Here is a 24,715-nt window from a genome sequence, read left to right on the forward strand (position 1 = left end):
GCATTAAAAGAAGTAACAACATGTGACACTATGTTTCCCATCGTAAAGGAAATCAAAGCCAATCCAAAGTCACACACTGAAACAGAACTACAACCTCAGCATCCACATGATCTCAGTGCGCATGTGGTTTAGCAGACTTATAAGGAATTTTACACTAAGAGTTATTTGAATCCCAATTTGTGGTAAAATATCTTTGCCTGTTCAGATTCTTTACCACTTGGAAATAAGTGAACAATTCAACTACCCAAACCAATATGAATTTTGTTGACTATTAACTGTCTGAGTTTTGTAACACAGCTCATTTTTACTACAGGAACCTTTCACTTTTGTAAAGTGTATCTGTTGCCATGTAATTTATTAAAAAAAAAAAAAAACACATTAAAAAGCCAAATGCACTTGTGATAAAGAAGAACATGAAATTACCTACATCTTCATCCAGGGGGATCCTGTGGCAGCAGGGCGATGTCTACCGCAGACGTTTCATTTGTGAACTTAAGACTTTCAATTAGCACAGACACTTATTAATAATGCATGGGGATACATCCCTTTCAGTTATGACCTATTAATGCATGAGTCTGCTGTTTACTCCCTGCAGACCCCAGGGCACTTAATGATGAGTCTGCCTCCGTGGACAGATTACAATACGCTCTTTGGTTATGGGCTGTGACGAACATGATTGTGTTTTATGTTACTGTGATATTCTGGAGGAACAGCTTCTTCTTATTAGTAATAAAACATTTAGCATACCTTACATAATGCCAATGCCACCCAAGCAGGTATAAAATTATCATAATGTGTTCTGTAATAAGACTGAAAGTAATGCAGACTTTTTGGAAGAAATGCATATTAAATCACTGGCTGAAAACATAACGAGTTCGTGGTCATGGTCTCCATCCAGGAAATAAACCTGATATTTCTGTTTTGTTTAGGTAAATGTATAAATAATATGATTAAGTCCAATCAGCAAACTTAATTTGCTCTTGGTCTTCCTTCCGCAGGCAGCTGGACTTGAACATGGATGAATCTGCTGCTCAGTTTTGAGCAGACACTAGGCTGATGTTTCCACTGCTGTTACTGTGATTATCACATAGTTGACTGAGTTGTTTTTACTGTTTCATCCAAGTGGAGGAACTGGGTCAGTGTTCATTACTTCTGTCTTCTGTGTGGGTGAGGGAGACCTACATATGGGGCAGTGGGTTACATTTCTCAAGTTGCCATCTGTCCCGCATGTGCAGAATTTATTATGTGAATCCCTGGACAGTCCTCTTAGTAATAATTTGCATTTGAAAAGGAGAGTATAACTTCCGAATAGCAATAAATTTAATTTGGCAAAGTAATTTCTCAACAGGAACTGTGCAAGAAACAATGCACAACAAATACAGTGCATACAGTATTATAAAGATGAGTATAACAATTAACAATGTTAATAATAAGAAGTAAGTAAAAGGTGAAGAAGAGACTATATTAGAGTGTAAACTGCAGCATCTCATCAGGATTATTTGTTTCGAACTTTGGAGAGATCCCTACATAGCCTTGTAAGGCATTATGCAACTGTTCTCACAGGCTGTGTAGTACTCAAGTGACATCTAAATTAAACTCCATGTGCATAATCAGTGTAGTGAATATGTTGTTCAAAGATGTTTGGTTGTTTGTTTATTTTACCAAGGCAAAACCAGAAGAACAACAAGTAGGCTCTACTCTCCCTTTGATTTCTTGTTGCAGTACAAGTAAAGTATTATCACCACAAAGAGTCGCAAGAAATCTCATATTACACTGTTGACACAAATTGATATAGTGTGTGGGGTAGTGTATTTAAGGAACAGCTGCATTAATCTTGGCAACCATCCCTGCAAGGCATGAAATCTATACTGATGCAGAACACCTACCATGTTTTTTTTATGAGCAATAGCTTAATTACAAAGCAAATGAAAGGCCATGTATCATGTATATGTATCATGACACATGTGAGACATGAAGACATGAAGGAGATGTTATGATTATAAAACAGGTTATTTAGTAGACGTCGTAGCTTTTCCTGATGAAGTTCCTGAATGTATCTGTTCCTGATACATTCAAAATATCAGTGGCTCAACTAGTGGTTAAACCTTGTTTTAACAGCATCTTTTCGGCAGATTTAGTTTATCTGATATAGATGGTTCTGTAGATCAGTGTTGAGTCCTGCCTTCAATGGTCCCACTAATGTAATTTGAAATAATTAAAATTCAACTGATTCACACAAAACATCCATGTACCAACATATAACGCCCAGTCCAGAGAAAACATCACACTTCAGAGCCCCGTAAGATATTGTGCAGCTGTTTTCACATTGTGTGTAGTGCTCAAGCGACAAGTGAAGTGAACCTATGCACATGCATTCAAATAATAGTTTAACTATTGTAACAAAACCAAACTGAACCTAAATAAACAAGAAATTTCAAAAGAGCAAATATGTCATCTGGACTAATTCTTGCATGTTCTAAATATTAGTGGTTCAGCTGTTATCTAAAGGGCATATTACTGGTCCTATTTAGTTTGTCTGACACGACTTTCATGGTTAAAAAAAAAATATTTAGGAAGGTTATTATTTATTATTTCTTGATGTCTTGTCATGTACAACAGAAAAGAGACGGTACCAACCAAGATGAGCATGCACTAAATTCAGGTATTTGGTGCCATCTAGTGACTGTTAGGCTAAAACACATTAGTTGTCTCACACAACACATGCAACAATGCCCACATCCACCCCATGGCTCTGTTAGTGTAGCTTCAGGTAATTTGGCAGCTAATTAATTGCTTTGATTAGTCGTAATTTGGTGCCTGTTAAAGCATGAGTTTACCCTGTATCATGGGAGCACAAATTAACACAAGGTGACAATTAGGCCTATCATCTTTTACGTTAGACTGATTTGTTGTTACTTAACTGAATGAGTTTTTAAGTGTGTTTGGTATGTGAGTGATTGCTTCAGTGATTTAGTTCATGAACGTGCATTTCAGGAAAGCAGCTGATAGGTCTTAGGTGTGATATCTCGATTTATGCCAGAGATTAGTAAATGTAGCTAATAAAGCTTGTGAGACTAAGATTGTGTGAGTAAGCATTGCACACACTGCAGCACACCGGTCTCTCTCCGAGCAAAAATAATAGGTGTGTTTGTGTCTCTGTTGGTGCTGATGTGCGTCACATGCCGTCTCTCTCCATGCCCAGTTCGGGTGCCAAGAGAGGGGCTTAAACCTGCGTCTGGAGATGGGAGCTGTGGAGATCCCAGGGAGCGGATGCTTGGCACCGTGAAATAGGATTTGGGAAGGACCAAAGCAATGAAGCGAGAGGGAGAAGAGCAACTGCCAAGTCCTCTCTGCGGATTTGGTGCCCCCCTCCTCACCCTTTAAACAAATTCGGTTTGTGTGCACACACATATGTGCAGATATGAAGGAGGGAAGGGGGAGATTGCGAATGGAGAGGGAGAGAAAAGAAAAGCAGAGAGGGGAGTATAATAAGAAGTACAGTGTTTGGAGCAATAACACAGTTAGAGAGACAGTGACCTGAACATGTGTTCCTCACTGTAACCAACTCATACAACTCACTAATCCTGCCAGGGCTTTAGCAGGTGCCTCCTGCCTGAGTATGTGTGCATGCCTATAGAGGCTATGACATGTGTGCTCATATCTGTGCTTGGCTGGCTGCATGCACAGTGTGTACATCATCTTCTATAAGTGACAGTCAGAGGTTGACAAGGAACAGAAAGAAAAAGGAGGGAGGAGTGGGGAAATAAAAGGGCGGTGCTACTCACATGGTTGTCAAAGGAGGTGATTGATTTTCCACCCCCTGTTATCGAGACCGGCAGCCGCAGGGACCCCTAATACCCCCCTGTCTGACACATACACATACACACGATCAGCAGCTCAATACCAAGAAAATAGGCCTATCAAGTATCATCTGCCTCTCTTTCTCTCTCACATGGTCATAACAAATATCTAATCAGCATAGTTGGCTCTGTGTGCGTGGAGCAGAGACACTAGTAGAAAGAAAGAACATAGTTGGCTTGGTTTGCTTGTAACTGACAGAGTAGAAGAAAGGAGAATCAAAGTCAGTTACAAACCTGAGCACACATGGTTGAGCAGCAATGATTCAGGAAAAGAATACGGATGATTCTGAGTTGAAGCTTTAAGGCATGTGTGTTTCAGCTTCCCCGTCTGTCTCATGCTGAATTCTGATCTAAGAAAATAATCAAACCCTAAAGTTGACACTGTTCTGAGTTAAACTGCTGTAAATGTTATTTAAAAATAGTCAAAAAAAATCACTATAAAGTGCAAAGTGTGGTGACAGAAAGTTTTAAGGTAAACATCAGAATCCCTGGATTGCTCTCTTCCTCATACTTCCTCTTTCTGCCTTCACCTCTCCTTTTCTTGCCTCTTGTTCCATGCCCTCTCCAACCCCCTCTTGAATGATTTCTTCTTCTTTTTTTCAATTTCCTACAAAGGACTTGTGCAATTTTGCCATTACTCATATTATTGCTGGTGGCTGCAAACCGAGTCTTGGCGCCTTTCCTCAGGGGTAATTGGAAACTGCAGGTGTGAGAGGGCACATTAGCATACACAAGCTTTGCACAGCATACTGCTACAGCCCTAATGGCAGCATGAAAAATACATCTATCATTCTAATGCCGAAGAGACGGATGTGTACTGTAGTTACACCACTGAGACCAGTCATAAAAATGTGATATCCTGTGGTGTTAGTGAGCTTTTGCACAATTTTTCCCAAAGTGCGTCTGTATGTTTGTGTGTGTAACAGAAAAGGTACAAAGGTACAGAAAAAGGGGAGGGAATGAGACAAATTGGTACAGAGCATCTGAAACTATTAATATAAAGAACGTGCACATGGAAAACACATTTCAACTCAATTTCCCTTATTTGGAGGAGCAGATGAACATAAATCTATTGCGTCATGATAAAAGCAGTGGAAAAATGTGTGAACTATATAAATCAATATGTGAGATTATTAAATACCTCAAGAGAAACAGAACAAACCTACAGGTCAATTATTCCAATTTGAAGGAGACCTACCGGTACACATTTTTTTAAACAAATGTCCTTAGAAACAGAGGGAAAGGATGATAAATAAAAAAGAACCTCTCTCTAGAAACCATCATTGCCTGCAGTGAGAGGAATAAGATGTTAGAAGCATTGTGATGAACAGTGGCAGCAAAGACCAGTATCGTTAAGCAATGTCTGGCAAAATACAAAACGCCAATTTTAAAGGCAACTTTATAATTAATGTGTACAGTCCAGTTAGAATCAAGCCATAAACGTAAACAATTCATTTATAAAGTAATATAGAATCACATGACTTTATAAATTGATAAAACATCAGAGGGCCTAAACTTGAAACCTGAGGCACACCCTTTTCACTGAGGTATCAGATTTGATTGGCATGTATAACAATATCTTCCACCTCCCACTAGGTGATATGAATTTAACAGGGATATATCTTAATAAAGGACAACAGCATGGAGCTAATCTAAAAGTAGATAAAGATCAACTAGGTCAAAGGGCTTCCTGCTTGTGATGAAAAGTATAAAAACAGTAACCGGTAAAAGGATCAAACCAGACTGGTTAGGGCTAGAACAAACTCTGATTATACTTCAGTATTTTAGAGAAAATATGATGAACATAGAACAGCAGAACACATTAGTGGCCTGTTTTAGTTGGCCATGGAGGGAGAATGTGAATACAGGTTAATACAGGTCTAACAAACTGAAAGCCATCACTCATACATTTACTTAGAAAATATTAATGTCCATTTGCACCAGTAGATAAATTACTATTTTTGCTATTACTTTTGTCTGGAATATGTGAATTTAACTGTGTTAAAACTAAAAACTTCAAGCTTTGGCCAGTGTGGTGCCTATTTTTATATTCTCTTTAAAAATGGAAGTAATGTTTTGGTAGGGCTTGAGAACAAACCTCAGTACATGGATATTTGCTGCTTGGTGTTCTTATGTAAAGACAGTTACCAAATTCAAAATTTCTGAAAATTCAATGTGGTAGACATGAATGGCAATATGTATAACATATATGATATTTCCTTGTAAGATCTTTTGAGGTGAGAAGTTAAAAGACTCTAGTAGACTAATGATAATGTGCACTGTATGGAAGAATCAGAAAACATTTTGTATGTGAACTATTATTTATTTGATAGGAACAAAATCTGTGTTTGCATGGTGAATACTCTGCAAACTTAATGTTTTTGCAGAAGGACAGTGTCTATCTCTGATGTACTGTATCTAGTATACCTCTGGGATGTATCATATCTACTGTATGTGTGCCCGTGTACATACTGTATATCTATTCTATAATGAAGGAATGCAGCTTGAGTATCGAGCCACCATCATTAGAGTTTTCTTCTATGTGTTTATAACATCCTCACCAAAAATAAATACACAAAAATAAAAACCTTTCACTAATTTAACCCACCCCCAATGCTTTGCTTTGAATATAAACAATGAAAGAACAACAGAAATATCAAATTCTCAAGAACTGTAATGAAATTCAAGGACAGTGGAACAGACAACAAACCTCAATTGTCAAGAATAATCACTGGATATTTTGTGTATTTGGATATCAAGAATGCAGCACTGTGCTACACTTTGGCACATAAAAAGATAATTTTAAAGCAGAGCAACCAATTTCTTCCTAGAATGTGAAATAATGACCCATTTAGACCCCCCATAGTGTGTGCATAGGGTGTGTGCCCCCTCAACTTGCTAACCATGTTAGCAAGTTGAAGCCTGTATATGTTATTACCATATCCACACACATACACACACACACAGACATGCAGGCTCTTTCTTTGTCCTGTCTGCAGTCTGCAGTTTTTCTTGTCTATAACAGTGCTGAAACAGCTTGTTAAACAGTGACATCCATTGACTCCCAGAACCCCTGCTGAGTACATCTCCCTGCAGTTAAGGCTTCATGGAAGCGAACCAGCCATCACTTCACTTCTTCAGAAAAAGCTCTAGTAACAGAACAGTGACAGACCTCACAGTATGTATGTGCATGTTGAATATATAGGTGAATAAACAGAAGTCATTAAAAGGTGACGAGAATAGCCGGAGAAAGGAGAAAAGGATCTCGTACAGTAGGTGGTTGGACTCATCCCTTTAGTATGAAGACATCCATGACTTTCCCACTTTCCATTATATTATTATTGAATAATTCCTGCTGACAAACAACATAAGATTTCCAAACTACATTTGTTTTTATAAATTCATCTTTTTGGGAGAATATAATATTTGATTAGTTATGCTATTATCTAAATAATAAACATGTTCATTTCTTATCTGAATATTAAATGGCTTTTTTTATTTTATATTTTGCTATCAAGTGTTTTATTTTGTTTTTTAAAAAATAGTAAAATAAAGAAAAGCTAAAAGAATGTTTTAAAACTGCAATAGCTGGGTTGACCTATGTTCCCACTGTTGCTGTTGCTGGCAAGATATCTATGAATGTTATATGTGGATGTTTCATCATTTTTACATCTAAATGTATACGTCATTCCCACAGATGTTATATCCATCACCTGATCAAACCTCTGTGGGCACATTCTAAATATTTGCTGTGTGTAAAAGTGCATCACTGGAGCGGCACAAAGAACTGGGCCTTATACACGTATTGTTTAAAGGTTTATACATAGTGATATTATTTCCTTTTGCATCTTTACTTAAGCATTTGTTAAAGCTATAAGCTTCATTGCATCTGTGAGAATATACGCCAGGTTGCAGCTTCAAACAGTGCAACAGTATCTCTGACATGTTTTCAAACCTTACAGCTAGTACACCAGATGTTGTTATTGTAAATGAAAGACAGCAGGCAAGTGTCTGCGTCAGAGGTGGGCTATACTTTTAGTGTGGAGCAGGTGTTTCTCACTAAAGTAAAAAATGATAAAACTGGCTGCTTGTGAGGTGCCACGGTTATTGAATTTTAGATTTATATAGTGGAACTGAAAATGTTGGACGGAGCTTGTGCAGTCTACTATTAGTTTTCTTTAAAATGTGTACATGTTGAGTGTTAAGTGTCTGTGTGAGCACATGTTTTCCTTGCAGGAGGTCAGGATACTCCTGTGCAGACTGACTGTGAAGGATTATTATGGGATTAGGGGTGTCTCGGTTACCACAGTGAGATGATAATCACAGTGGCTGTCCTCTGATCTCCATGGGGATAGGAGCGTCAATCAAACTGGAGACACTCAGAGATGAGAGGGAACTCTGCTGTGAGTGTGAACACGTGTGTGTTGTTTTCTCCGGACTGGGCGTTACATGTTGGGCTCATGGATGTGTTGTGTGAATCAGCTGTCAGGTAGATGGGGTGGAGGGGGCAGCTTGTGTTTTCATCACACAAGCAGATGAGTGAATTTATGTTTTATGGAAATAAAATATGGCCCTCACCTCCCTCCCTGCCTCCAGATGGTCCCTGCGGAGAGAGGGTGATTATCTGGCCCATCTCAGCCAGGGAACCTGAGAGTGTTGATGTTGGGTGGGCAGTGCAGTGCCACGCCAAGTCTCCTATCCCCAGGAGCCTGAATACGATCCCCTTTACCTGCCCTCTGTCTCTGGTGCTCTCCCTCCCTTCTCCACTACACCACCGGCTAGACTTACTGCAGCTCCCCCCTCCTTCTCCTCCTCCCCCGTGTCTCCACCCTGGGATAGATTTTCTTCCACCTGACAAGGCTTGGGCTGGATTACTGGAATACCTGGACAGGTAAGTCTACTCAGGAAGGTGTCAAGTGCATGTTTGTATGTGAGGCAGAGAAGGAGAGAGGGAAAGAAAGAGAGAAATAAAGAGAAGGCTGTTTTGTAATGATTAGCAATCTATCACGAGCAAAACAACACATAGGCACAACATGGTTGCTGGGAACTTGGCAGGGCACCCTGTTCCAAAGTCCTCTTTAGTAATCCCATGAATAAATAACCAGGGGTCACCAGCTCTGTTAATAAAGTCTTCCTCGTTTTGATTTTCAATCTTCTCTGCTTCTCTCGCTCCATCATTCTCGTCCCGCCTGTTAATTAGGCCAGGTCTTCAGTTTCTCTGTCATGTGTGATATGAGTTTATCAGAGCTGCCTGTCAGGCTGCAGGGGTCAGAGAACAGTGTTGTTGGAGCAGGCTGCAGCCTGAGCCCTGGCACAAACGCAGTCATACGGGAGAATGAAAAGGCTCAGAACTAAACAAGATCTCATCTTTAAAACACATCATTTAGTTTTAAAGCTCATAGACACTGCTAAAAGACTCAGCAGCAGACAGACAGTTATTGAACTACTTAATTAGTAGTGATAATGTTTTCACTATAGCAGCAAACACGCACCACTAGATCTACTATTTAATTCAAAACATCACTAAATGAACCTAAAGATCATTTAATGCCTGCATGATGTTAAGTTAATAAAAACTCTTACACAGGTTTTCAAAGAAAGAGATGAGGGGCTCCCTGTAACCTCAAAAGGTCACTGTGCTTTATCTCTCATCTGATTTCTAGAATTAAAGACAAATACAATATAAATAAAATCTTGCAAATTTCTGTCTCCTGTAGTGAGCTGCTTTTTTAAGGAAGAGTAATGTAATTGAGAGAGCCCTTTTATATATTACTATTATTGGAAGGGGCTGACACATGCTAAGGAATTATTTGTACTTAAGTAGTTGTTTTGCTGGTTTAAAATTTTTATTTTTTTAAGTGTAGCAAAATGTATGAGTAGTTTAAACATATTAATATTTTTTTATAGTTGCTGTGTGTGTGCGTATGTGCTGTAGCGTTGTTGTAATGTAATGAGATTCCCACATGTACCTAAATAACTTAAATAATAAGTTTTAAACGAATGCCGTCTTTAAACAATAATGTCAGGAGTAAAATAAACTAAACAATTCAGTCTGAACATTAAACTCTCAGTTTAATAAAACCAGGGTTACTGTAGTTATTGCTAATATCACATTTGTCACAGTTTTTAAACGCTCCTGCACAAGGACAGGAACAGGTCATTGCCCTGCAGCACTGAACATCTTTCACTTGTGATAGATTTTAGCAGCACTGAAACACTTTCTTTCTTCCGCGTAACAGTGTTAATGCCTTAAATATTCCATTTGAATTATGTCACGTTATGCAGCATTTGCCATCAAAATTCGTTCTTCAGTGTTCATGTTGTGCAAGATTTCTGTTTATTAACATCATTGTTTCTATTTTCTATCATTTCCAGTCCTGCAGTGCATTCAAAAGAGGGCAGTGTAACCACACATGCAGGTTTACTTGATGCTTTCCCCTTTTTCTGTATCACACAAAATAATGCTCCAATTTCTGTACACCACATGTATATCTATTTTGGTTCGACTCTGAGTTTTTGCAAATAAACTTTCCCAACGGGCAAATTGTTAATGTTTCAAACTGTTAATCTATTTGTCAGTGGAAAAATGACTGAAAAAAAGTGTGACTAATATAATTTCAGTGGACATTTCAGCAGTCAGAATGAAAAACCCCAGTGGTCAAGCTGTGAGAAAAAAGCTGCACCTGGTAATTGCCGCAACACCCACTGACCTCTGTGCAACATGCATCAGCATACCCCCTTGACTACATGTAAGAAAATTGCTTCATATTTAGTGCGTTATTGTTTCAGTGATCGCAGAGAGGTTGCCTTGCCTGGCCCTGGGTGGCATCATTAACACAGTCTGGAGTAACACGTTTAAATCAGATGGCATTGTCACAGGTGTAACTACTGCTGTTCATGCATGTGATTAATGTCCCCTTTTTTTGATTAATTTCCTACATTGGCTGAAAAGTCCTCCCATTTGTGATTAATGAACCAGCAGCCATATATAATATAAGAGTCTTTGGCTCATATTTTGTGTGTGTGCGCTCCTGTGTGTGTTCTCGCTATGACTGGCACCCATGTGCAGCATCCTTCAAATCCTAGTTCAGTCAGTTGTCACAGCCAAAGGTCAAACCAAAAGAAGATCACACATGATGCTGTGTTTTAGATCATGGGTTTGTGTCACCACAGAGTCATGATAGGGGCAACAGGGGCTGTGCTGCTACGGTCAAATGTTGAAAACAAAGACAAGAAAGCAGACACAGAGAAACTGGCACAGTGCATGTATGGAAAATTAGTGGCAGGCTGATACATAAATCCACATCCACTGACGCAGCTCTGGTCTCATGGGTCTAAGCTTCTCTCTGCCTGAGGGCTGGGAAGAGCGTGATCAAGATACCGCAAACCAGAGCCTCACACTCTCTGTTCACAGAACTGAAAGGGAAAAGTGAATGGCTTGGTTATACTCACTGTTGACCTTTTGATGTCTAAGTCAATATTCTCTCTTTTTTTCCTCTCAGGCTTCTTCCCTTTACACCCCACCTTCCCCTTGTCCCTGGTGGTGACAGAGACGGAGGACACAGGGGTCTGTAATTAGACAGTTGACCCCGGGGTTGGGTTGTGTGACCCTGGCAGCCGTGAAGCGCAGATCCAGCCTGATTAGATGAGTAGTTCTGAGGGATCAGTGGTTGAAAGACAGCCGCCTCCATGCCTCAGCCAACCCAGTCACATTAGCCAGTTCGGCCGACATGGGCACAGTTACAGGAGTGCAGCTGCCGAGCCCAAACAGAATCACAAACACCTGCCTGTGTGCAGCACAAACATACAGACACATGCTTTTCAACAGAGATAGATGCTGATGCGGCTGCACTACCTGCCACCACTCATGGTAAGTAGAAGGAGGGGGGCTGAAGGGTAACCTGACCCAGGTAGGGGAAGGACAGGGGAGGGAGGGGATGGGAGGCGCAGTGCTGGCCCTTGGTCAAGTGCCTTGTATTCCACAAACAGGCCGCATCCAGTTACACTCTACCTGAGAAGGTGAGCCCGAGGAGAGGATTCAATGAAAAGCATGTGGACCTCCCTCCCTTTGGTTTGCCTTCTGTGGCTACTGGAGATTTCACTCTCACAAAATACATTCTGATTTCCACTGTGAGCACGTATCCAGTGATTTAGTGAAACTCAAGGTCACATCATGTGTAACTGTGTTTTGTTTTTTTTTGTTTGTTGTTGTTTTTTTGTTTTGTTTTTTTGCTGCAGAATTAAAAGCATTACACAGCCATCACAGAGTTACTGTACCTGAGAGCGGGTCAATAATTGGTAAATGTGGCTCAGCTGTCTTCGCTGCCTTCACTACTTGCTAATTAAAAGAAGCGAGATGGGGGAAAAGGAAAAGAGTGTCTTCAAGGACACGCTGGGAGACGTTCACTTGAGACGGCACAGTCACTGATGCTCCAGGCACATCAGTATGACCTGATCGCCGGTGCTGTTTGAAGTTGGGACAGGGAGAGAGAGAGAGACAAAAGTGTCTGGATCTGAAACTGCTGCCCTTGGGGGAATAAGGAGATAGGAAGAAATAGAGAGGAGAGAGCACATGAAGGGTGTGAGAAAATGGAGACAGTGACAAAGACGATTTTGGGAGATGCAGGGAAAGGAAAGAGCAGAAGGACGAGCGTTGTCTATCTCGTCTGAGTGGAAGTTGAGGTTGCCACTTTAGGATTCTTATTATTTAGTCTCACTTTACATTGCTCATTCATTTCTACCTCTTTACCTCTCTCAAGTCATCATGTTTACACAGGCTGTTACTGCCATTTCCCTGTTGTCTAACCCTCTGCTGTTTTTCCTCCTTCTTCCCCCTCTTTCTTTGTCTTTTTCCTGCTGGTTGGAAATCTGCAAGGCTTGCTCATCGGCGCCAGCCTCTGTTAATCCCCTCCCAAAGCACCTTAGCAACGCTAGGAATTTAGAGATGCTAAAAAAAAAAAAAAAAAAAAGACACAACGACAACAACTGTTCTTAACACTGGGCTCATATTGGCAAGAGTGGCCACATCTTGAGATGTGTGTGTGTGTTTTCCATAAGTAGTTCAGAACAATCTGGAAGGGTGTGATAACCAAGGATCTCTCAAGAGTGCATGTGTGTGTGTGTATATATATCAGAATTTGTGCGCACAGAGTGGGGGTGTATATGTACGCGATATAGTTCCTATAACACCAGCAACCTGGTAATCACTACATGTAGTCACCTGAGATGCTCATTATCTAGTCTCTGTACATGCTCTGTCTTTGTCTGTTCGCTGAGTCTGTACCTCAGCACACACACCGCACACTGCCGGACTTGAGTCTCACAAGTGTTTGTCTTTGTGTGGTTGGCTGCACACACCTGAGCAAGTCAATGATAGACGGAGACGCTAAGTGAGTGAAGAAAATATAAATTATCACAGAAAGCGGTGAAACAGTTTATGTTATTATGGGCCCAACTTTGATGTTAGCCAAATGCCTTGATGAAAAAAGAAATCAATAAAGCAAGGTTACATCACTCGTAGCAATTATGCTGTCAGTTATTTTTCATTTGTTGCTTTTGCGATTTTCACACATCAACACCCCTCCACCAACCCCCACCTCTCTCTTTCTATGCCCAAAATCAATTACTTAGGGGTAATGGTAAAATAATTGAGGGCATATTTAGGCCTTGAAATTAATACATAGTTTAAATGTTAAAACTTTTCTGTAACTTCTCACTTTGAAGTATTAATTTACCTCTCAAATTGAATGTGAAAAAAATGACAGAGAGGACAATATTTTATTATTAGGTAGCAATATAATTTGTGAATTTATTTATTATATATTACTTTCTTTTTCAGCAAAAGCTATATAAGACAACAACAACAATGATAAATAAATAACCTGATGTAACTATTACACAGGAAAGATGTTATTTAGAACCCAAGTATATATGCAGATAAATGCTTAATCCTTTCTTGATAAAATATGGCAGAGGTTTGTGTTCTAATCAAAATGACTTGATTCAGTGTGTCCACACTGACTGAGGGCTGGACCAGGGATGATCTCTTTAAAGTGGCAGACCTGTACATGTGTCCTGTTGGGCTGGTCAAACCGCACATTAAATCTATTCAAGGCTGTAGAAATATTCATTACAGGCATTTTGACGGATTTTACAAATCTGAAAATGCAGCAGGGTTCTTGGAAAACATGCCAACTGAGGGACTAAGAGTATTAAGATGGCGAAGCTGGCTCCAGTGAAACAGAATAGGGAATGAGAGCCGCTGCTGGTTTTTGCTTTTCTTTCTTTCTTTTTTTTTTTTAATTCTGTTTATTTCTGTTGAATTGGGTGAAATATAGGGCTAGCGTTATTTTTTGTGACTTTCGATCTTCAGAAAATACACATAAGAAAAAAAACACATTCTCTGAAACCAGACACTGTACTTGGATAAAACAAACAAATAAAAAAACACTGGGCAATAGGAGAAAGGAGTTGTGAAATTTAGGGGTTTAGAGTAGGTAGCATCACAGAGCGAAGAATGAATGGAGGAAATTTGGGGATCTGACTGTTGCTGACATTTTCCAAACGGTCTTTTCACCCACAACACCCATCTCCAAGTACTCCTTGTAATGGCCTGCCAGCAGAGGGGATGAGGTGCTATCTATTAATCACAGTCCTCCCACAGTGATCCATGTCCACTGGTGATAGCCATGATGAACGCTTTGCTGGAAGAGACAGACAGACAAAGAGGAAGATGGACAATGAGAGGGTATTGATTTATTGGAATATCAAATGTCAAAAGTCAATAAATAAAGACATAGCAGAGCAGAATACACAGAACCCTGACATTTCATATTTCAGGTTGTTATATAACATGTATGTGCACAATGCGCGTGTGTGTATATATATATATATATATATATATATATATATATATATATATATATATATATATATGGGTAGATAGAGACACATTCCCACAAAAGAACACAATTCAATGAGCTGAATACTTTATAGCCAGCAGATTATCGATTAAATAGCAAATTAATCAAATTCATCCCATACCTTAAACAGTCTAATGGCGCTGCAAACAAATTGAGTAGGGTTATAATCATTAAGAACAATTTATCTGTACCTCTTGGACATATTGCTGTGACATACACATCCTTCACTTGTTTCAATCTAGCCTATCTAAATGACCAAGGATTTTGATCACTCGACCCAGCAGAGTTCAAAGGTCAGCAGAGTCAAACAGCTATCAGCGTGCTGCAGGTTGAAGAAGGCACCATAAAACTGCTGTTTCTTATCTGAACTCTTTGACCCCTCATTAACCCCATCGCTGCTGCTTCTGAATTATCGCTGTCACAGAGGAGCGAAAATCCTTTACAGCATCTGGTGGGTTTGTATGTGTGCAGGTCAGTGATAGAGAAGCACGACAGATGTGTAGTACAGCACTTTATTGAGTGAATTATTGGGTTGGTTAGCGCTAGTTTGTCATGTGTATACAAATGAGACCTACAGTTGTATAGTGGCTCTAAGTAAAATGCTAATTTTGTGGTCCATTTTGGGGGTGGTAAGGATTCCCACGTTGTACTTGTGAGCGTTCTCATCATTAAGAAGGTTGTATAATCACAGAGCCAAATGCTTGGTAATTAAGATTGTTCATATTGACGATATAACAAAATATCCATAGGTTTAAAGACATTGAACAACAGTCTTTTGGTTGGTGTAAGACATCAATATTGTTTTGTTTTTAAGGCAGTTTTAAATTACTAAGAGCCAAACTGACTATATTGTAATCAGTAAAAACAACTTACAAGTCCGATTTTTTAAATTATATAAAATCTATCATAGGACATGACAGCGTAGTGTTAAGTAAGAAATTATTTTCCATGTTCGCCATCTTAGTTTAGCACATTAGCATGCCGATATGTGCTAATTACACCAAATACAAAGTAATATTGAGACTGATGAAAATGTGATTAGTTTTCAAAGGGGAGGTATAAAAAGCACAAAGGTAAGAAAGAAAGAAAGTAGTAGTAGTAGTAGTGGTAGTAGTAATTCCTTTTCCAGTTGAACCTTTACTCATGACATTATAACATTTATGTTACAAACCACACTGTGGTAGAATGGTGGGATATGACCAATGCTTTCACAGCTATTGCTGATTAAATTTTGACTTATGGTTGTTTGCAGATATTAAGTGAGGAACAAGATTTTTATCAGCATTTTATTCTAAACTTCCCTCTTTCCTCCCTTGAACAGTTGAACCAGTAAAATGTATAAAGTCCAAAGTCTTCAGGACAGAGCTCCTGCTGGAATTCATATTCTTGTTCAAGCACCTTTTATTGGCACACATGATAGATTTAAGTCCAACTAGGTAGTTGACACAAGACTGTTAGTTTCCTCTACATGTATTGCCTCTAATACTGTACCTTTGTAGTACTGGTCATTGGACATGATAATACTGTACTCACCAATTTCTGAAATTTCAAAATACTTCTGTATCACTAAACAGATGTAACAGGGTAATGTGTACAACCGGTGAAACAGTGAGATATGCTGTAAACAAGCCAATATAAACGAGCAATACAGCACCACAAAACTGCACTGGAGAGACTGCTTGGAAATTGTCATGCATGTTCATAATGGACCTTTTTTCTTTTTTCCCAAAATTGTTTGGTCGTCTGTCCCACTGCACGTTTGCAAGTGATTCTTGCCCTGTTGGACCTATTTTTGTGGCTGTTGCCATGTTCTGAGATCTCAGCAGTTACTACTTTGGTGAATGTGGTGTTGAAACTGATGGAGGGGGGGGGTACAAAAGCATGCAAAACATGTTGGAGTTGACTCTAGCTTTCCAAGTGTACCTGCTGATCTGGAGTTTGGTAAAATAGAATATGAACTGAAGAATATACAGATGAATCATTAACCTCCTAATCAGTCACATTCTCACACCAGCAAAGTAGCATTGTTGTGAGGATGATGTAGAGTGGCAAGACCTCAGAGCATGGCAAAACAAATCTGCAGCCAAGGGCAGATGGCTTCCACAGCTGAGTTTGTATTTCTGGAGATAATGAAAGATGATGATCATGTCATGCTGCCTTTTTTTATTTTTCAACACAGTGCTAAAAAAAAAAATCTATGAAATTACTCGTGCTGACTCTATTGTTGGCTAGAATCACATTAAAGCAGTTTGTTTTAGTCAGTTATATGACAACGATCCAATACTTCATCTGTATCACATCATGTCTGCATTGGATGTGCGCTTTAACAATAAAACATGCAACGCCACTTTTTAAAAAAATTTGCCACAAAGTTTGGCAAAGAGGCTTTGATGCACCTCATTAATGTGCCTGGCATCTCCTGCACTGGCTGTAAGCACACCGAGTAATTTCCCAACAGTTTGATGTGTGTAGAAGTGAGAGAGGGTATTCTGTAGCAGCTCGGTGTCATTTACACAAGATTGTATCAAGGTAAACACAGGGGATCATTGTGCACGATGACACTACTCAAACTAGAGGCTGCAGGTTTATCATATGATGTATGATAAATGATATGACGAATGATAAACGATCTGGCCTGTCATCCTAAGCAGGCAGGATGGTTTAAATTAGCTGAATATTTTTGCCGGACAGCACAGTACAGACTGCTTTATTGTGTATTCTGGCTGTACACAAGTTTTACATGTGATTCCTATTTAAATACATGTACTCGATTTAGTGTGTATTCATGTATAGTTGTAGTATTTAATTTGTCCTTGATGGAAACGTGAGACTTCCACCTGAGAGACAGTGCAACATCTAAGACCTCGACAAATGGCGGTACTTCTTACAGCCCAGGAAGGGTCACCTGTAGCTCAGAGAAGTGACAGGTAGGAGCTTGGGGTGGATGGTTTGGCATAGAGAGCACAGCTTTGACACTGAAACCCCTACAGAGCGTCTGACTCTGGACACAGGAGACTGCTGTTCACAGCCCGTATCCTACCAGCTGTCAACAGTGCTTTCTTTTACCCATGATCTCTACTTAATTGTTATCAAGACGTTTCGGTTGCCTAAAACTAAAGTTGTATTATTCGATTTTTGTTTGAAAACTTGAAAACACAACACTGACACCTTCATAAACTTGCCTGATATTTTAACAAACTGCTGCCTTTTGGCTCTTTAGCCCCTAAACACTCCTTTATGTTCAGCAGCTAGTCGCTAACTTTATCTGAGCAGGTGCATTAGAGACACCTGCAACAAAACACTAAGCTTCAACAGGGAAACATTGAAATAACCTTCATAAAGGTGTGGGGAACTAGAGAAAGACCACATTTACAGAACCTTTACACTCTAAATATGCTGAACAGTGCAGCTTTAATACACATTCACAGTCTATATTAATTTGTCTCTGTAGGGAACAGTTTGATTAACAAATACTATTAAATGTATGGATACATGTGTGAAATTTAGACATCTGTGTTTATTCAAAAAACTTTATTTGATTATTTATTATTATTATTTATTTGATTTTGTGCATTTACTCTGTTAAGTTATTTGAAAGTAGCTGTTGGTTAGATCTATTTTATCTATGATTAATAAATTTAATATGAATTTCTGCATTGAGATTTTCAGAGGCTGGTGAAAAATAGCTGGGTGAGGATAAGTTTAGAGACTTTGGACTCATAACCTTGGTAAAATCCTGGTTCCAGCACTGATTAGGAGACTCCTTGTCCTTTCATTCAGTGATGGACAGTGAGGCCACTCAGTATGCTACATCACAACCCCCAAACTTCCATCTTCTTCAAACTTATTCTTTCCTTTCTCTTCCTTCCTCCAAAAAAATCTCCGGTTCCTGTGGAGTGGCTGGTTTTGTGTGGTCCCAGCACTGTCCCGTTTTTATCAGTCCTCTGATGGGTTACCCCGGTCCCCCTCGCACCTGCGCTGCTCCCAGGTCCCTACAGGAATGCGCTGGGGCTTGTAATCGCCTTTGTGGGGGCCATTGAGTTGTACGGCTGACTGAAACTTCCCAACCTCACAGCGCGCTGGCCGCTGAATGGGGCTCAGCGTGGGGCGGCTCTCCAAACCACGGCCGCTGCCAAATTCCTACAGTGGCGCTGCACAATCACTCCCACACAGGCCCCAATATACCGCCAGGCAGGAGGGACGGGGAGGGGGACGCTGGGTCGGGATATGGTGATGGTGAGTGTGTGTGTTGGACAGGGAAGTGGAAAAGTCTGCATTAACTTACAAACGAGAGACTTCGTGCGTCTGGATGAACATTTCTCGACTACTTGTCGTTTCATGATTAGTAATTAAAGCGGAGCAGTGATTGAGGTTCACAACAAACCAGTTTAAAATGGATTTTAATATCTCATGTCGCGTCACAAAGTTCCACTGTGCAGATATGTGGAGAAGTCTGAAAAATGAAAAAAAAAAATAAAATAAAATAAAAAGTGTTTGGTGAAAGCTGGACAAAGTTTGAAAATAAAGCAATTTCTCCTAACTTTCGGTACATTCGTGCTGCGTTTCGGTGCATTAGGTCTGTGTGCCGGCGTATAGCTCGGTAGCTGTGGGTAGATAGAGCAGCACTGCAGGATTAAGAGGCAGCAAGATTGTTAAACATGTCAACGTGTAATTGCACGATAAGGCCCTTCCGAGGAATTCATTGGCCCAGTTGCTTTCTCTATTCCGCGCTAATCTCGCCCGGCACATTCGCTCTGTGCAATCTGTCTCCATAATCTTCTGTGACAGAGCGGGCGACGCGAGCAGGCTGCTTGGTAATTTTTTGAGGAAAGGAGGGGGGGCGCGGAGAAAATATGCAGAGGCGTGATAAAGTGACGCTAATTATCCCCATTTAGGACAGGGAGTGCAAGGGATCGGGGCTTTACGAGCAACCGAGTGTGCGCTGGAGCTGATGGCCTCCTAGCACGGAATATATCGGTGGCTACAAGATAAGAGCATCGCGCGGAGGAGAGATTTATTGGCCGGTCAGCTAAACACACACCCCCCGCGCGCGCACGGGCGCACACACACGCACATCCAGCAGCAAACATCGCCGCCACATAGCCTGTGTACGTCGCACCCTACACTCAGCGCTCCTCCACCTCAAGGTGTCATTTATTCGGGTTAAATTTGCCAGAACGCTCCTCTTTTAGCCGGGCGATGCGCCGTGACGCGCTCCGCCTCTCTGGGCTTTCAGTGTTAATCCGCATCTCTTCACATCAACCGATAAGATGGAAACAGATGCAAAGCACATAAGGAGGCCATCCTCTTCCATACGCTGCGCGGCAGCGCGGAGAGATGTCTCCGTAGATGCTGTTTGTTTTTGTTTTTTTGGAATTTAGACTAATTTCCAGACATTGTTCCTCTGATTTCTTTCAACAGATTAATGCGCAGCCAGACGTTACACGCTTTACTATGAGGCCTAACAGGTTTAATTGACATACCATACAAGTCTTCATCAGTGTGAAATAGGCCCTTGAACGATGTATTTGAGATAGATTTTTTTTTAAAATGCCTAAGCAGGCATACATTTGCATGTGTGTGGTTATTAGCCTGTATCTGCATATGGGGCCTACAGGCAATAAAAATGTACACGTCAAAGCCAGTTGTTGCCTGTCATAAAAAATGAAGTCATTTCCAGACTAATTTTCATTAATTTAAGAGGATTATTAATCTTAGTTACATGGTATCTTTATTTTTCCAATGACGGTTTCATGTCAAAGGTACCAAAACGTTCAGTCATCTATAATCAAACATCTGCAGCTTTGAAATTCTGATGAGTCATCAATAACACCACCACACCACAGTGTGATGCCCAAAGGGAAGCTGGAGTCCAGTCTGGTCTGTGCTGCTGTTCTGCTGTAGTCTACGGTTTGATGGTTGAGCTCGTTGATATTAAGTTCAGCGTTTCATCTCGAAGTGGTTCATGCAGCTCGGGTTGTGCAGTTCACACATTGACAAAGTGCCATTAAGATTTTTCTCTCCTCGTTACTTTCTTGTTGTGTATCAAAGTTGAAATTGTTCAAATCTGCGTTTGCGCCTCATGCACTTTTGCCAGTTCTCAAGTGGCAAAAGCAAAAATACAGAATCAACTCTCCGCCTCACTTCTCACACCATGCAGCAAAGATAAAAGTCCTGGAAAACCTAAGTTACTATAAAATATTTGTTAAAGTCTCGATTGGTGATCTTTGCACACAGTTATTATTAATAACCACGATAACAAGATAACATAAGATATGCAGCCAAGAAACTTGACTGAGGATATCTCTATTTTCTCAGATGTCTGTTGTGCTTTTTTTAAAATCATCATTTATCATTCAACATATAAATGGATGCAAAGAATGAAATGGCTCATGGCGAGGAATACTGAAAACCATATGTGGAAGTGGATGTAAAATAAACCAGCTCAGGTGAAATAATAAAAAAAAAAAGACTTTGGAGACTTAATTTTTTCATGAGTCGTTTTGTCATTGATCTGTTCATTGGATATTTTTACTCTTTATTATTTCTATCGGTCTTATGAGCTGTGTAAAGTGTTCAAACAGGAGCAGTGAAAAGGTACCAAATCATTCATAACATTTCTCGTTGCATCAAAAAGATGCATATTTTAATACTTTGCTCCGTGAATTGATGTTCCTGTTCATTTTTAACCCTAATATTCACCCATATTTAAAGAAAAATGCATGTCCAGATTTGTGCATAATAACACATAAAACGTCTGCAGCCTTTTGACAAGTTGCTGAGTTTTGCTGAAAAGCTTTTTCTTCCTTTAATATCTGATTCATTTCATGTTGCAGACGGTGAAATTCGTTTGCAAAATAAAGATATAATTACTGATCACGTATTGCTGTAATATATTAGAGGCTTATTGAGTGAATAAAATCATTAAATTTTAGTTTTTTTTTTAATGTGTAATGAGAACAGTCATTTCTTAAAATGAAAAATAAACCAATAGCATGTTTAAGAAAAAATGAGGACGCTTCGTTTATAGCACTAACAGGTGGTTTGTCATACGAGGCCCTCTTTCTGTTCATCAGAGTATTTAGAAAATGCTCAAAAATAAACATGTAAGGAATTATATTTACTTAAAAAGACAATGGGCCATCATTTAGGCCTGCATTAAATATGTATGGTCTGAATACCACTGAGATAGATTAAAAAATAACCATTTACAATTTATAAATACAATTCTATTTACCATATAAAAGTTCAGCTCATCATCAACACTAGACTAAAAACAAAAAAAGGGTGTCCTCACAGGCCTACAAACTTTAGCTTTTACGCACAGCTCGGTATATCTGTGTCCATCAGCGGAGTCCATATGTAAATAAGAGTCTATATTTTTGTCGAGAGGATGATGATATTCTTATGTCCTAACGTGTTTAAAAAAAACATCCTGCAAGAAGATTGTGAAAATAATCAATCTAAGACCGTTCTCTTAAGAATCAAAGCAACATCTTGTGAAATTTATTCAGTTCTTCTTCATTGCAATATCAGAGCTTTTCACTTGCAGAAAAGCACTTAAATTACAACAGCAGTTGCCCGTCATCCTTTGAAATATTAAAATTATTCACAATTTACAATAATTAGAGTGTTACAATAAAAAGAGATGATTTCCAAGAATTAAGACACAGGCTTCTGTAAATGAACACAAATATTTAAAGATCGTGATTTTCCCATATCTTTTAAAGCACTTTCTTATGATTATGACACGTTATCTCATTTTCAAATAACTTACAAGAGCCCCCCCCCCCCTCAGAAAAATTATGAGACAATTGAACCAATTACCCCCATGTGAATCTGGCAGAACCCTCAACTAAGACTGTGAAGTAATGGACAAAAAGATGATAGCACAATACCCAATATTTCAGCATCATATTCGTTATATAATTCCACTGGTGGCCATTCAAAAAAGCCGAGATGAATATGCTATTTACCCTTCATTTACAATATCATAAACATTCTGTACAAAATGCAGGTAGTTCTTGGGACCAGGGTTATTTAGAAAAGAGGTAAATATTTGGTTATGTGTTCGTTTGCAGTTTTCAATTATTCTGTAAGTTCTAAATATGTGTTAGAGGGACCGTCCCGTTCACTCCAGCCGTGGCGCTCTGGTAATGCTGCGGCAAGGCATGGAGTCTACTTTGCATTGACGGGTCCCCTGGCTCTCCGGTCGGTAAATACATGCTTATCATCTCTCTCAAGTCTCCGGGGCAAGGACCCCGTGAGTGTGTGCTGCTGACGGGAGGGCTTACACTCGGCTCTGACTTCACCAGCGACCCTAACGTCCCCATGGCTGCTGAGGAGGAGACACCGGAGCCTTGGTGCTGTGTGTAAGTGATCCCGCCGTAGCCGGATGGAGAAGCGTTCATATAGCTCTGAGAGTTCGAGATGGGGCTGTACTGCAGGGCTGTCATGTCATAGCGGTGCATGGGCTGCGGGTTGTGTGAGTGATGATGGTGCGAGTGGTGGTGGTGATGCGCTCCGCTCCCCGGGTGCTGGCTGTAGGCTAGCTGAGCTTCCTGCATCATCGCCGCGGCCGCCGCCGCTGCAGCCACCTGCCCCGAGTACGCACCGTTCGCCCAGCCGTTCATGTGCGCATAGCCGGAGCTGGCGGAGCCTCCGTGACCCCCGGGGCTTTCTAACCTCTGCCCGACCCCGGATGAACTCATGCCGACCCCTAAACCAACTCCACCGCCGGCACTGGGCCCAGATAGCAGTCCACTGGCAAGGGAATATTTGTCCTTTTTCAGCAGCGTCTTGGTCTTCCGTCTTGGCCGGTACTTGTAATCCGGATGCTCCTTCATGTGCATGGCTCGCAAACGTTTCGCCTCGTCGATGAAAGGGCGCTTCTCAGCCTCGGACATCACCTTCCACTCGGCGCCCAGCCGCTTGCTGATCTCAGAGTTGTGCATTTTGGGGTTCTCCTGTGCCATCTTTCTCCGCTGCCCACGGGACCACACCATGAACGCGTTCATCGGCCTCTTCACGCGTTCCTGGTTCGCTTTGGACCCGCTGTTCGGCCCCGTTTGCCCCGTGGTTGTATTCGTTTGGGGGACGGGGGAATGAAGGTCAGTTTCCATCATCATGCTATACATTCACCTGGTTTTAAAAGTCACCACCGGCAGAGAAAAAAGTCTATTTCAAGATACGTCAGGCGCGCACAGGATCGGGTGCGCACAGGATGACTGGGTTACAAAATGTATATTCTAACCCAAAATAAATAGTATACGAGATAAAAAATAATCCGAAAGCATGTATAAAAGGTTTTCCAACCAGTATTTCACCTTGTCTTCGCCTGGGTCGGTTCACATCCACTGTGATAGAATGCGCATTTGAGCCACTTTCCCTGTCGGAGTTGAGAAGTTGGTTAAAGCGGCGGCCATATGATGCGCACTGACAGCGGTTAAATGAGCCACAAGCGGCCAATGAGGCAGTAGCAGCAGAATGATTTGCATGGCGTTTGGTCAGGTGACTAGAGGACCATAGAGGAAGAACACACCGGAGGAGGAGGAGGAGAAGGAGGAGGCAGAGAGGAGGGTTAATCCCACAAATAGCACAAGGCATTTGAAATTTCCAAACACGCTCTCATAGACTTCAACTAAACAAAAATAACTAAGATTTGTTAGCAGTGGTGTAGCGGCCAAACAGTGGGTGCAGTCTGTGATTACGATGAGTCAAACATCTCGACATGTAAAAAAAAAAAAAAAGGTTCTTGAATTTTAAAAATCACATTTAAAATACAGCTTTCATATCAAGGAGCTGTTTCAGTGAGATGATTTTCTCCCGTCTTTAACAGCTTTTCTCACATTCACTGCGGCTCCTAAAAGCCTGGGCCCAACTACAGTTTTAAGCACTGGAAATCCACCATACTCCACCCGAAACAATTCAATT

The 24,715-nt window shown here is 40.5% G+C and overlaps 1 protein-coding gene across 1 annotated transcript; it reads right to left on the reverse strand.

The window, feature by feature from the left end:
- Positions 1 to 22,621: 22,621 nt before the first annotated feature.
- Positions 22,622 to 24,191, reverse strand: sox1a (SRY-box transcription factor 1a). Its single transcript, XM_026376559.1, has one exon. The coding sequence runs from the start codon at positions 23,917 to 23,919 to the stop codon at positions 22,885 to 22,887; it is 1,035 nt and encodes a 344-aa protein (XP_026232344.1). The 5' UTR covers positions 23,920 to 24,191; the 3' UTR covers positions 22,622 to 22,884.
- Between the last annotated feature and the right edge of the window lie 524 nt (positions 24,192 to 24,715).

The sequence above is a fragment of the Anabas testudineus genome, chromosome 21 (genome assembly GCF_900324465.2).
Source record: "Anabas testudineus chromosome 21, fAnaTes1.2, whole genome shotgun sequence".
Taxonomy (NCBI): domain Eukaryota; kingdom Metazoa; phylum Chordata; class Actinopteri; order Anabantiformes; family Anabantidae; genus Anabas; species Anabas testudineus.

Bases quoted from the DNA above. Each gene is read 5' to 3' on its own strand.
- sox1a (XM_026376559.1), bottom strand. From the start codon at position 23,919: ATGTATAGCATGATGATGGAAACTGACCTTCATTCCCCCGTCCCCCAA.